Below are 15,197 nucleotides of genomic sequence, written 5' to 3' on the forward strand. Positions count from 1 at the left end.
TCCCAGGTACAGCTGGAAAATATTACTATGTACGTGTTTCCGTAAGACACCTGCTGTCCATGTTCACCCATCAGTATAAAATGGGTACCTGGGTATTAGTGGACTGGTGTGGGTCGCATCCTGGGACAAAATTTACCTAATTTGTGGGAAATCCTCTGCATAACAAGCGGCTTTCTATATAGTAGTACAGTAGAGCCCCGGTTATCGGCCTGTTTGGTTATCGGCCAACTCGGTTACTGGCGGGTTTTTTGGCGCCTGGTTATCGGCTGTTTGCTCGTTTATCGGCTGTTTTGGATGCGTCCATCTGCTGGCTGGGGCAGCTTACACTTCAGTTTGGCTTTGTCTCTCGGTGGTTGAGGAAGCTTCTGCTCATACATCCAAACATTTCGCTTGTTTACCATTGTTTTTAGTGGTTTTTCTTGCAGTGCAGCTGTGAAATAAGTCAAGATGGCTCCAAAGAAAGTTCCTAGTAAAGTTCCTGTGGTAAAGAAAGTGAAAAACACTATGGAATTTAAGCATGAAGTGATAGAAAAGTTTGAGAATGGTATGAAGGTGATGGAACTTGCCAGGATGTACAGCAAGAATAAATCAACAATTACATCCATCCTGGCAAAGAAAGAATAAATCAAAGATGCTAATGTTGCAAAAGGAGTAACTTTTCTAATTAAACAAAGGCCACCAATAATGGAAGAGATGGGAAAGTTATTGTGGATTAAGAAAAAAGAATTAGTGGGAGACAATGTTGTGGAGTCGATCATTTGTGAGAAGGCAAAGCAGTTGCATGAGGATCTTGCAAAGAAAATGCCTGGAACAAGTGCTGCAGTTTGTGAATTTAAGGCCAACAAAGGATGGTTTGATAGATTTAAGATGCATAGTGGCATACACAGTGTTGTAAGGCATGGTGAGGCTGCAAGTTCTGACAAATGTGCAGCTGAAAAGTATGTTCACGGATTCCAGGACTATATAAAGGCTGAAGGATTCGAACCCCAGCAAGTGTTCAGTTGTGATGAAACAGGCCTGTTTTGGAAGAAAATGCCAAACAGGACCTACATTACCCAGGAGGAAAAGGCACTGCCAGGACACAAGCCTATGAAAGACAGGCTTACTCTTTTGTTGTGTGGTAATGTTGTGTATCACTCGGAAAATCCCAGAGTGTTCAAGAAAAACAATGTTGTGAAGAATAGATTGTGTGTGATGTGGAAAGCTAATCATAAGGCATGGGTCACAAGGCAAATTTTCAAAGAGTGGGTTAATGATGTGTTTGGCCCAAGTGTGAAAAAATACCTCCTGGAAAAGAAATTGCCACTCAAGTGCCTCCTGGTACTGGACAGTGCTCCTGCACATCCTCCAGACTTGCAAGACCAAGGGTTTAGGGACTTAAGTTTTGTCACAGTGAAGTTCTTGCCTCCTAACACCACTCCTCTCCTCTCCTCCAGCCCATGGACCAGCAGGTTATTTCTAACTTCAAAAAACTCTACACAAAAGCAATGTTTCAAGAGTGCTTTGAAGTAACGTTGGACACTCAGTTGACCCTAAGAGAGTTCTGGAGGAATCACTTCACTATCCTCCATTCCATAAGCCTTATTGGTAAGGCTTGAGAGGGAGTTACTTCCAGGACTTTGAACTGCTTGGAGAAAACTGTGGTGGAGAAAACTGTGGCCAGATTGTGTCCAAGAGAGGGATTTTGAAGGGTTTGGGGCTGACCCTGACCCTGCCGCCCCTGTGGACTCTATTGTGGCACTGTGGAAGTCCCTGGGGTTGGAGGTGAGTGGCAAAGATGTGGAGGAGTTGGTGGAGGACCACAGGGGAGAGCTAACCACTGAAGAGCTGCAAGAGCTTCATCTCGAACAGCAACAGACTGCAGCTGAGGAACTTGCTTCAGAGGAGGAGGAAGAGGGAGTGAAGGAGGTGCCTTCTTCAGAGATTAAAGAGGTGTGTGCAATGTGGAGTAGGGTGCAAACTTTTGTAGAGAAACACCACCCTGACAAAGCTGAAACAAGCCAAATCTGCAACATGTTTAGTGACAAAACCCTGTCCCACTTCAGGGAAATCTTACAGACACCAGAAACAGAGCACTCTGGACAGTTATTTTGTGAGACAGGGGTCCAGTGACTCTCAAACTGGTCCTAGGGGCAATAAAAGACAGAGAAGGGAAGTAACCCCAGAGAAGGCTTTGCTACCTAAAGCCTTTATGGAGGGGGATTCCCCTTCCAACACTAACTCCTCCCTCTTTCCTCTTCCCTATCTTCCAGAAGCCAGCATTAGCCTTCAATAAAGGTATGTAATACTTACATAATTGTTAAAAAAAAATATTTTTTATGAATATTTATGTTTGGAATGGATTTTTTTTTTTTTTAACCCTTTGAGGGTTTCGGCCGTACTAGTACGGCTTACGACCCAGGGTTTTTGACATACTAGTACGCCTAAATTCCAGTGCCTTCAAATCTAATGAGAGAAAGCTGGTAGGCCTACATATGAAAGAATGGGTCTATGTGGTCAGTGTGTGCAGTATAAAAAAAATCCTGCAGCACACAGTGCGTAATGAGAAAAAAAAACTGACCGTGTTTTTGGAATAAAACAGCGACTTTGCACTGTATTTTCGTATGGTATTTATTGATGTATTCTAGTTTTCTTGGTCTCATTTTATAGAATGGAAGACATATTACAGAAATTGAGGTGATTTTGACTGGTTTTGCAATGAAAAGTACCCTGAAATTGAGCGCAAAGTAGCAGAAATGTTCGATTTTTATCAAAGTTCAAAAGTAAACAAATCATGCCAAGCGTCCAATACACGTCAACTGGTGAGTCTAATATTCTTTCACAAGTGCACTGATATTATTTATACCATTTCTACACTAATGCAGTAGTCTGCATAACAGTAAATCTTCTATTTTTTGTAAGAATAAAAATTCAAAGTGGAAAGCCAAAGAAATATAAGAGGGGCCCGGGGATGTGACTAACAAACAGAGAACTTGTTATTTTAGTGCCAGGAATATCTTTTTTGTTTATTCTGGACCCTATTCAGAAATTGGCATCTTTTGAAATTTGTGTGAAATTGGCAAAATTGCTAAATTCTGACCACTTTATTAGATGGTTGAAATTGGTAAATGGGTGGTTTCTTGCACTCATTCGATAGAAAAAAATGGAGTTCTAGCGAAATAGTTATGATTTTTGCTGGCTAGTACATTGGAATTGGTCGAAAATAGGGCTCAAAGTGGGCAAAATCGCCGATACGTAAACATCGTCAAGACCGCTAACTTCGCGAGAGCATAATTCCGTAAGTTTTCCATCAACTTTCATACTTTTCATGTCATTATGATCGGGAAAAGATTCTTTATCTTTTCATAAGAAAAAATAATTTTTTTTTTTTTTTGAAATTTGGTCAACCCTGAGAACAAGTTTCGGAGAGGGCCTGTCGACCCTCAAAGGGTTAACAAGTCGGCCGTCTCCCACTGAGGCAGGGTGACCCAAAAAAGAAAGAAAATCCCCAAAAAGAAAATACTTTCATCATCATTCAACACTTTCACCTCACACATAATCACTGTTTTTGCAGAGGTGCTCAGAATACAACAGTTTAGAAGCATATATGTATAAAGATATATAACATATCCCTCCAAACTGCCAATATCCCAAACCCCTCCTTTAAAGTGTACTTCCCATTTCCAGGGCTCAAGTCCGGCTATATAAAAATAACCGGTTTCCCTGAATCCCTTCACTAAATATTACCCTGCTCACACTTCAACAGCTCGTCAGGTCCCAAATACCATTCGTCTCCATTCACTCCTATCTAACACGCTCATGCACGCTTGCTGGAAGTCCAAGCCCCTCGCCCACAAAACCTCCTTTACCCCCTCCCTCCAACCTTTTCAAGGACGACCCCTACCCCACCTGTTATCGGCCATTTCGGTTATCGGCCGACCTTGTGGAATGGATTACGTCCAATAACCGGGGGTCCACTGTATGTCATTGATGTCAGCTACGACTGTATACCTTGTACATATACATACAGTGGTCCCTCGCTTTTTGTAGTTCTCGGCAATCGTAAATTTCGCCAATCATAGGGGTATTTTCGTATAAATATGGACTCGCTTTTCATAGGTTGACTCGCGAATAGTAGTTCATCCGGGACGCATATGCACGGTGTGAGCCGGGGCGGCCTCCCTACCCAGCCAGTCTGGCATTGTTTACCAGTGAGTAAAGGTCCCCTCAAGTGCTCCTACGAAATATTTCATAATATTCCACTCATTTTAGTGCTTGCAAGTACTAAATAAGCTACCATGGCTCTAAAGAAAGCTCCTAGTGCCAAGCCTGTGGTAAAGAAGGTGAGAAATATGTACAGTGACAAAGTCTTGGGCCATTTTAGGGAAGTGTTAAAGAGACGCCAGAAACAGAGCTCTCTCCACAGTTACTTTGCGAGACAGGACTAGAGTGACTCTCAAGGTGGTCCAAATGGCATTAAGAAACAGAGAAGAGAAGCAACTCCAGAGAAGCAATTTGTACCTGAGGTGTTGCTGGAAGGGGATTCTCCTTCCAAACTGTAAACAATCCACTCTCTCTCCTCCTCCAGTCTCCCATACACTAAGAAGAATCTCCAATAAAGGTAAGTGTTATGCTGTTAATGTTTCATTCATCATTTCCCATTGTATTGTTTATGTACTACATGTATATTTCATGTAAAATTTTTTTTTGTTTTAATACTTCTGGGTGTCAGGAACGGATTAATTGTATTTACATTATTTCTTATGGGGAAAATTGATTCGCAAATCGTAAATTTCATTTATAGTAACGGCTCCAGGAACGGATTAATTACGGAAAACGAGGGACCACTGTACCTGTAAAAATAAAGATGTTAGTATTATTATGATGATGACCTGCCAAAAGTCCCAGCTGTGGGTCATCATATGACTAAGACCTGCATCGGGAAGCATTTATCCTGTTTCCTGACCAATCTAATGTAACCTAACTTGCTCAGTTTATTTAATCTGAGAGCCGAGTATATCTCAGTATATATACAAAAAATTTACAGTAATCTCTATTTTTTGGGTTAAGTATCCATGACTGGTGGTACATAAATGACTGTATAAACAATGTATCATGTTGAAATAAACTTGTACAGGCAGGTTCCACTTTACAACACTACACTAATGTAGTAGTTTTTAATTATACCCTTATATTATACCCTTATATTATACCCTTATATTATACCCTTATATTATACCCTTATATTATACCCTTATATTATACCCTTATACCCTTATATTATACCCTTATACCCTTATATTATACCCTTATACCCTTATATTATACCCTTATACCCTTATATTATACCCTTATATTATACCCTTATATTATACCCTTATACCCTTATATTCACCACTCACTATAAGCTAAGGACGAAAATATTTTAAGTAATGTGTGTACTATATATGTATTTTTTTAGGCCTAGCTCTATTGCTCACTTAATATATAATAGTGTAAACATGTTATCAGGGTTTTATATGCAATTTTCACTTTACAACAGTAGCCTGGAACCTAACCTGCTGTATAAGTGGGGCCCTCGTGTATTGTATGTCAAGTTACGGTGGTACACAGTAAACCAAAATATTGTCACAAGGTTCCTCGCTCTGTTATCACACAACCTTTCCATCATTCTCTTTTATGTAAAATTAAAATCATCACATCGCTATAAAAGCCAGTGCTTTGTATAACTCGAATACTGTAGTTTTTAATCCACTGACTCCTTTAAGTTGCTTCACATTACAGTATAACAGTTTGATACTTGTGGGAATTATGGCCTTAGCTTGTGAAGGATCCATGTAAGTTGAGTGCCACTCCTTGCCTCATTAGAGAGCTTCTGCTTGTGCAGGATCCCTTCAAGCTGACCACTACCCCTTGCCTCAATAAAGAACTTCAGTATATCAACTCTTCCACAGGTGTATTGCTCTGAGAGATGTACTTAGGCTGTTTGATTCCCTCTGTCTACCTATCCTTCCCATCCTCCCATCCATCTATCTGACCTTCCTACCCTCCCTTTACATGTCCTCCTCTCCCTCCTTTCCCCCATCATCCCTTCTTTCCTCTCTCATCCAATTCCATTTCTCTCAACCCCTTCTGTTTCTTACTCACTCCATTCTCTCACTTCTAAATCTATTTATCATTACTCCCTCTCACTCCTCTTAGCCCTGCCTGCCCTCTCTCCTTTCCTAACATCTTTTCCTTTCCTCCCCATACATTCGCTCTCATTCCTCACTTCTTCCTTCACTTCCCATCTCACCTTTTTTCTTTCCTTTTTATTGTATTATTTCATTTTACTCATCTATTCTTCTTTCTGGTGTTATCTTCCTTGCCCTAAACCTGGCCTCACCTGGAGGATGTTCTGTGGGTCAGTTCCCCCAAGTCCCGGTCCATGACCAGACCTCGTGGTGGATCAGGGCCTGATCAATCAGGCTGTTACTGCTGGCCACACGTAAACCAACGTATGAACCACAGCCCGGCTGGTCAGGTACTGACTTTAGGTGCATGTCCAGCTCCCTCTTGAAGAGAGCCAGGGGTCTGTTGGTAATCCCCCTTATGTATGCTGTGGCCCCACCTGCAGGAGATGAGCCCAGTGCCCCATACCCTGCCTGCTCAAGCACCTCGGCTGATGGTACCCGCTCCTGGTAGTGCCTGGAGGAAGGAAACACACTTCACAGAGCTACCTACCAATGCCTACGGCACAATAGCCTTTACTAATGAGATGGCAGGTGTGGCTTAGTTTTCATGCATATCTGTATATGTGTGTACTCGCCTGTTTGTGGTTGCAGGAGTCAAATCACAGCTCCTGGCTCCTGTATGTGTTCACTGGTTGTGCCAGCAAGAGTCGAGTTTCAGATTGTATTTTACCTTTTCTTAATTATCCTTTGGCTTAATTGATTTCTAGATTCTTGGGTTCTCTCACAGTCCCTCCATGCCTTTTCCAACTCACTCACACACTTGTTCTCGCACACTAGTGCTCACACACAATTGTGCTCACCCACTTGTTCTCACCCACTTGTTCTCACCCACTCTCACACTTGTGCTCACACACTTGTACTCACACACTTGTGTTCACCCAGTTGTACCCACTCACACACTTGTTCTCACCCACCTGTGTTCACCCAGTTGTACCCACTCACACACTTGTTCTCACCCACCTATGTTCACCCAGTTGTACTCACACTCTCACCCACTTGTATTCACCCACTTGTACTCACTCATGCACTTACGCTTACACACTTGTGCTCACCTGCTCATGCCACTCACACTTCTACTCTCACACTTGTGTTGTCTCATAATTAGGGCCAGCTCAACCACTAAAAAAGTTTATTCACTAAATAGCCTATTATGCCTACTCTGCTTGGTTGATTGTAATATAATAATAATAATAATTAGTAGTAGGTTGGTAGACAGCAACCACCCAGGGAAGTACTACCGTCCTGCCAGATGACTGTGAAACAAAAACCTGTAACTGTTTTGCATGATGGTAGGATTGCTGGTTTCTTTTTCTGTCTCATAAACACGCTAGATAACAGGGATATCTTGCTACTCCTACTTACACTTTGGTCACACTTCACAGACACGCACATGCATATATATATACATACATCTAGGTTTTTCTCCTTTTTCTAAATAGCTCTTGTTCTTCTTTATTTCTTCTATTGTCCATGGGGAAGTGGAAAAGAATCTTTCCTCCGTAAGCCATGCGTGTCGTATGAGGCGACTAAAATGCCGGGAGCAATGGGCTAGTAACCCCTTCTCCTGTAGACATTTACTAAAAAAGAGAAGAAGAAAAACTTTATAAAACTGGGATGCTTAAATGTGCGTGGATGTAGTGCGGATGACAAGAAACACATGATTGCTGAATGAATGAAAAGAAGTTGGATGTCCTGGCCCTAAGCGAAACAAAGCTGAAGGGGGTAGGAGAGTTTCAGTGGGGGGAAATAAATGGGATTAAATCTGGAGTATCTGAGAGAGTTAGAGCAAAGGAAGGGGTAGCAGTAATGTTAAATGATCAGTTATGGAAGGAGAAAAGAGAATATGAATGTGTAAATTCAAGAATTATGTGGATTAAAGTAAAGGTTGGATGCGAGAAGTGGGTCATAATAAGCGTGTATGCACCTGGAGAAGAGAGGAATGCAGAGGAGAGAGAGAGATTTTGGGAGATGTTAAGTGAATGTATAGGAGCCTTTGAACCAAGTGAGAGAGTAATTGTGGTAGGGGACCTGAATGCTAAAGTAGGAGAAACTTTTAGAGAGGGTGTGGTAGGTAAGTTTGGGGTGCCAGGTGTAAATGATAATGGGAGCCCTTTGATTGAACTTTGTATAGAAAGGGGTTTAGTTATAGGTAATACATATTTTAAGAAAAAGAGGATAAATAAGTATACAAGATATGATGTAGGGCGAAATGACAGTAGTTTGTTGGATTATGTATTGGTAGATAAAAAACTGTTGAGTAGACTTCAGGATGTACATGTTTATAGAGGGGCCACAGATATATCAGGTCACTTTCTAGTTGTAGCTACACTGAGAGTAAAAGGTAGATGGGATACAAGGAGAATAGAAGCATCAGGGAAGAGTGAGGTGAAGGTTTATAAACTAAAAGAGGAGGCAGTTAGGGTAAGATATAAACAGCTATTGGAGGATAGATGGGCTAATGAGAGCATAGGCAATGGGGTCGAAGAGGTATGGGGTAGGTTTAAAAATGTAGTGTTAGAGTGTTCAGCAGAAGTTTGTGGTAACAGGAAAGTGGGTGCAGGAGGGAAGAGGAGAGATTGGTGGAATGATGATGTAAAGAGAGTAGTAAGGGAGAAAAAGTTAGCATATGAGAAGTTTTTACAAAGTAGAAGTGATGCAAGGAGGGAAGAGTATATGGAGAAAAAGAGAGAGGTTAAGAGAGTGGTGAAGCAATGTAAAAAGAGAGCAAATGAGAGAGTGGGTGAGATGTTATCAACAAATTTTGTTGAAAATAAGAAAAAGTTTTGGAGTGAGATTAACAAGTTAAGAAAGCCTAGAGAACAAATGGATTTGTCAGTTAAAAATAGGAGAGGAGAGTTATTAAATGGAGAGTTAGAGGTATTGGGAAGATGGAGGGAATATTTTGAGGAATTGTTAAATGTTGATGAAGATAGGGAAGCTGTGATTTCGTGTATAGGGCAAGGAGGAATAACATCTTGTAGGAGTGAGGAAGAGCCAGTTGTGAGTGTGGGGGAAGTTCGTGAGGCAGTAGGTAAAATGAAAGGGGGTCAGGCAGCCGGGATTGATGGGATAAAGATAGAAATGTTAAAAGCAGGTGGGGATATAGTTTTGGAGTGGTTGGTGCAATTATTTAATAAATGTATGGAAGAGGGTAAGGTACCTAGGGATTGGCAGAGAGCATGCATAGTTCCTTTGTATAAAGGCAAAGGGGATAAAAGAGAGTGCAAAAATTATAGGGGGATAAGTCTGTTGAGTATACCTGGTAAAGTGTATGGTAGAGTTATAATTGAAAGAATTAAGAGTAAGACGGAGAATAGGATAGCAGATGAACAAGGAGGCTTTAGGAAAGGTAGGGGGTGTGTGGACCATGTGTTTACAGTGAAACATATAAGTGAACAGTATTTAGATAAGGCTAAAGAGGTCTTTGTGGCATTTATGGATTTGGAAAAGGTGTATGACAGGGTGGATAGGGGGACAATGTGGCAGATGTTGCAAGTGTATGGTGTAGGAGGTAGGTTACTGAAAGCAGTGAAGAGTTTTTACGAGGATAGTGAGGCTCAAGTTAGAGTATGTAGGAAAGAGGGAAATTTTTTCCCAGTAAAAGTAGGCCTTAGACAAGGATGTGTGATGTCACCGTGGTTGTTTAATATATTTATAGATGGGGTTGTAAGAGAAGTAAATGCGAGGGTCTTGGCAAGAGGCGTGGAGTTAAAAGATAAAGAATCACACACAAAGTGGGAGTTGTCACAGCTGCTCTTTGCTGATGACACTGTGCTCTTGGGAGATTCTGAAGAGAAGTTGCAGAGATTGGTGGATGAATTTGGTAGGGTGTGCAAAAGAAGAAAATTAAAGGTGAATACAGGAAAGAGCAAGGTTATGAGGATAACAAAAAGATTAGGTGATGAAAGATTGAATATCAGATTGGAGGGAGAGAGTATGGAGGAGGTGAACGTATTCAGATATTTGGGAGTGGACGTGTCAGCGGATGGGTCTATGAAAGATGAGGTGAATCATAGAATTGATGAGGGAAAAAGAGTGAGTGGTGCACTTAGGAGTCTATGGAGACAAAGAACTTTGTCCTTGGAGGCAAAGAGGGGATTGTATGAGAGTATAGTTTTACCAATGCTCTTATATGGGTGTGAAGCGTGGGTGATGAATGTTGCAGCGAGGAGAAGGCTGGAGGCAGTGGAGATGTCATGTCTGAGGGCAATGTGTGGTGTGAATATAATGCAGAGAATTCGTAGTTTGGAAGTTAGGAGGAGGTGTGGGATTTACCAAAACTGTTGTCCACAGGGCTGAGGAAGGGTTGTTGAGGTGGTTCGGACATGTAGAGAGAAAGGAGCGAAACAGAATGACTTCAAGAGTGTATCAGTCTGTAGTGGAAGGAAGGCGGGGTAGGGGTCGGCCTAGGAAAGGTTGGAGGGAGGGGGTAAAGGAGGTTTTGTGTGCGAGGGGCTTGGACTTCCAGCAGGCATGTGTGAGCGTGTTTGATAGGAGTGAATGGAGACAAATGGTTTTTAATACTTGACGTGCTGTTGGAGTGTGAGCAAAGTAACATTTATGAAGGGATTCAGGGAAACCGGCAGGCCGGACTTGAGTCCTGGAGATGGGAAGTACAGTGCCTGCACTCTGAAGGAGGGGTGTTAATGTTGCAGTTTAAAAACTGTAGTGTAAAGCACCCTTCTGGCAAGACAGTGATGGAGTGAATGATGGTGAAAGTTTTTCTTTTTCAGGCCACCCTGCCTTGGTGGGAATCGGCCAGTGTGATAATAATAATAATAATAATAATAATAATATTATTTATTTTTACAAGTACAGCAGGATACAACTTATACAGACCATATCTGACATCAGTGACATACTATATAGAAAAACCCTGGTTATGCAGAGCATTTCAGAGAAAGTAGGCTAATTTTGTTACCCCAAGATGCAACCCACACCAGTCTGCTAACACCCAGGTACCTACTTATTGCTAGGTGAACAGGGACGGAAGATGTCTTAAGGAAACACACTCAAATGTTTAAACCTGTACCGGGGATCGAACCACGGTCCTCAATGTGTGTATATTAAAGGGCATCAAGCAAGGCAGGAGACATAAACAACTTGCCTGCTTTTATGTACAAAAAAGCTTCTCGTGTATTGTCACCAATTATTGCAACACACTTTAACAAATCCATTGAATCATCTACCTTTCCAACAATCCTCAAAATAGCAAGGGTCACTCCGATCCATAAAGGAGGTGACCAAACTGACTTGAATAACTATAGACCAATATCTAACTTACCACTGCTCTAAAATCTTTGAAAAATTAATTCATAGACTGATCTATTCCTACCTCGTTTCTCACAACATATTAAACCCTTGTCAGTTTGGATTCAGGAATAATAAAAGCACAAATGATGCTATCATACACATGCTAGAACTAATATCTACTGCACTCGAAAAGAAAGAAGTCCCGCTGGGCATTTTCATTGATTTATGTAAAGCTTTTGATACAGTTGACCATGAATGGCTGTACTCTAAATTAACACACTATGGTATCAGAGGTCACCCCCTCAACTACCTAAAGTCATACCTTAGTAGCAGAACTCAATATGTGTATGCAAATGATGCAAACTCTTACACCCAACCAATCACAGTAGGAGTCCCACAGGGAAGTGTCCTTGGACCACTCCTCTTTCTCATCTACATCAGTGATCTACTGAATGCATCACAGCTACTCAAACCCATATTATTTGCAGATGACACTACATACGTCTTCTCTCTCCCTAACCCAATCATTCTCGCTCGCCAACACTGTCAGTGCCGAATTGCAGAAAATATCTGCCTGGATGATTACTAATAAACTTACCCTGAATGCTGATAAAACCTATTTCATTATGTTTGGAAACAAAGCTACAAATGTTCCACTTAATGCTAAATGGATCATCAGTCACAAGACTTGCAGAGGGAAAATTCCTAGGTATCCACCTTGACAGTAGCCTTAAGTTCCGGACACACATACAACAAATCACCAAGAAAATCTCCAAGACTGTAGGCATACTATAAAAGATAAGGTACTATGTTCCACACTCAGCTCTCCTGGCACTGTACCATTCACTCATATATCCTTATCTTACATATGGAATTTGTGCATGGGGCTCAACAACATCCAATCACCTAAAACCCCTAATAACCCAGCAAAAGGCAGCAGTCAGAATAACAAATTCCCACTCCCACCAGCATACTCCACCAATTTTCAAGTCTAAATTTGCTCACCATTAAGAACATCCATACTTATTCATGTGCCTACTACATACACAGAACAATACACACAAATATAAACCCTCCACTCAAACTTCTTCTCACCAACCTTAACAGGACACATGACCATAACACAAGACACAGATCTCTTTTTGATATACCTCGTGTCCATATCACACTGTGTAAAAACTCTATGCACATAAAGGGCCCCAAAATATGGAATTCATTACCAGAAGATACTAAAGTAACCCGGTCTGAAAATCAATTTAAGACTTCTCAAAAGCCACTTAATCACCCTAGACTAAATGCTAAATACTCAGTGCTCACATACTCAGTTATGTATTCCCATATAATTTCAACAATTACTTTCGAACCTTTTATCCATTGTCGACGAATATAATTGAATCATTGTTTCTGAAAAAGCATTTTTGAATACATGAATATATCTTGTCTTGTATACATTAGATTCACTTATAATTAATAATCTACTGTACAACTATGATATAATTCTTAGTGTTAAGTAGCCATTAAGTCAATAATGTTAAGTCGGCACATAATGCCTAGGCATAATAGAGGCTCTCTTTGCATTGCAACCCATTATTGTAAATGCATAATCTCAATGTACTATTTGCAAAGACAAATAAATAAATAAAAAATAAATAAATAAATAAATAAGCCCTTTGACTGTTTTGATCGTATATATATGTCTTACGAGCCAGTGTTTTTGACGTATTAATATGCGTAAATTCTAGCAGCTTCAAATCAAGCGGGAGAAAGCTGGTAGGCCTACATGTGAGAGAATGGGTCTGCGTGACATATGAAAAAAAATTGGAGACTCAGTGGTGCATTGTGGGAATGCCATTTTAGTAGTCCTTGTTCACGATGCCTCAAGGTAAGAAGTACCTTACTCCTTGCCGAATTGGAGGTCTTCTGTTCCCAAGTGATAGTTCTAACACTGATGGAAGTGACAGTGAAAGGGAATTTAATGGTTTCGTGGAGGGTGTGACCAAAAGCAATGCCCAGGATAATGTAATTAGTGATGAAAACCCAGATGACCCACAACCATCTTGTGCCAGGGTGAAAGAGAAAACTATTTCCCCGTGTACAGGACTCGGATGTGAGCAGTGAAAGCGATAGTGGTTTCCAAGCTATTGAAAGCTGTTCGAGTTGTGACAGTGAGGGGGAATATTCTCCAGTGAAGCGGCAGTATGTATGATGCAACGTGTGTTCTGGTAGTGTGCCATATGCCATTCCAAAGAAAAGGAGTAAATCTCGGAGTACATCCCGTGACCCTACACCACGAACTGATAGTGAAGATGATGATATTGTTACAGTGGGGATGCGTAATGTGCATGGGGCAGAAGGTGGTGGTGGTGGTGTCATGTGGCACCAGCACTGGGCCATGCTGCTAACTCCACACAGCCACAACCAGCCTCTACCACCCCCACACTCCCACAACCTGTACAACCACAACCTGTACAACCACAACCTCCACAACCACCTGTCAATATCCAGTACCCACCAGCAGATTGCATCTGGGATTGGCAGCAAGTTGCCAATTTTGTTCTCAATCCTCATGACTTTGATGAAACAAAAGTGGAATACGGCCATCGTGTACACTTGGGAACAATGCCACTGAACTGGAATGCTGTCACTTATTCTTTGAAGAACCCCTGATGGAAATTGTCAGGGAAAGCAACACATACTACGAGTACACCATGGCAAACACAATTCTTTCACCAAAGTCACGGCTACACCAGTGGAAGGACTCAACTGTGGCAGAGATGTACCTGTTCTTTGCCACAATAATGCTTATGCCATATGTGTATAAGCACACTGTCACCACATACTGGTCTTCAGACAGCCTAATTTCAACCCCAGGTTTTAGCAATATACCGGTGAATTGATTTCTGTTACTGTTATGTATGCTACACTTCTCAGACAAAACAAGGCCCGACAGAAATGAGAAGTTATATAGGATCAGGAATGTGTGTATGTACCTGAAATATAAGTGCTGTATGTATTTTTATCCCTTCAGGAAGCTTTTTATTGATGAATCTTTGATTTTGTTCAAAGGTACACTGTCGTTCAAGCAGTACAGTGGACCCCTGACGTACGATGTCCCCAACCTACGTAAAAACCGACCTACGACTCATTTCAATGTAAAAATTTGACCCCAACATACGGTGAAAAACTCGACCTGCAGCATTCGTCCCATACGCGTCCCCACGTGTCTGTCTGTCTGAGCACGTCTCAGCTGGCCTGCCTTCAGTTAGTGTGCCAATGTTTACAAGCCAGAGCGGTCGCTCCCACGCATACATTCGGAACATTTTGTATTATTTCAGTGTTTTTTAGTGCTTGTAACTGCTAAATAAGCCATCATGGGCCCAAAGAAAGCTTCTAGTACCAACCCTGTGGTAAAAAGGGTGAGAAATACTATTGAAATACTATCGTATCACAGTCAGCTGCTGCTACTGCTGTAGCACCATCAACTGCTGCTGCACCACAGTCAGCTGCTGCTGCTGCTGCTGCTGCTGCTGTAGCACCATCAGCTTCTGCTGTAGCACCGTCAGCTGATGCTGCACCATGGTCAGCTGATGCTGCACCACGGTCAGCTGTTGCTGCACCATGGTCAGCTGCTGCTGCTGTAGCACCGTCAGCTGCAGCTGCACCACAGTCAGCTGTACTACTCAAAGATGTGGAGAGACTGTTGTTGGTGTGAATTTTCGAGAATACCAAAAA

General features: G+C 41.6%; 1 protein-coding gene across 1 annotated transcript in view; it reads left to right on the forward strand.

The window, feature by feature from the left end:
• The window catches only part of LOC128687209 (uncharacterized), a 273,243-nt gene that overhangs the window by 52,871 nt on the left and 205,175 nt on the right, over window positions 1-15,197 (forward strand). The window contains exon 5 of the mRNA XM_070098518.1: window positions 6,596-6,743. Within this exon, the coding sequence (XP_069954619.1) occupies window positions 6,596-6,743 (148 nt within the window). The remainder of the gene's footprint in view (window positions 1-6,595; window positions 6,744-15,197) is intronic.

This window comes from Cherax quadricarinatus, chromosome 62 (assembly GCF_038502225.1).
Source record: "Cherax quadricarinatus isolate ZL_2023a chromosome 62, ASM3850222v1, whole genome shotgun sequence".
In the NCBI taxonomy this organism is placed as follows: domain Eukaryota; kingdom Metazoa; phylum Arthropoda; class Malacostraca; order Decapoda; family Parastacidae; genus Cherax; species Cherax quadricarinatus.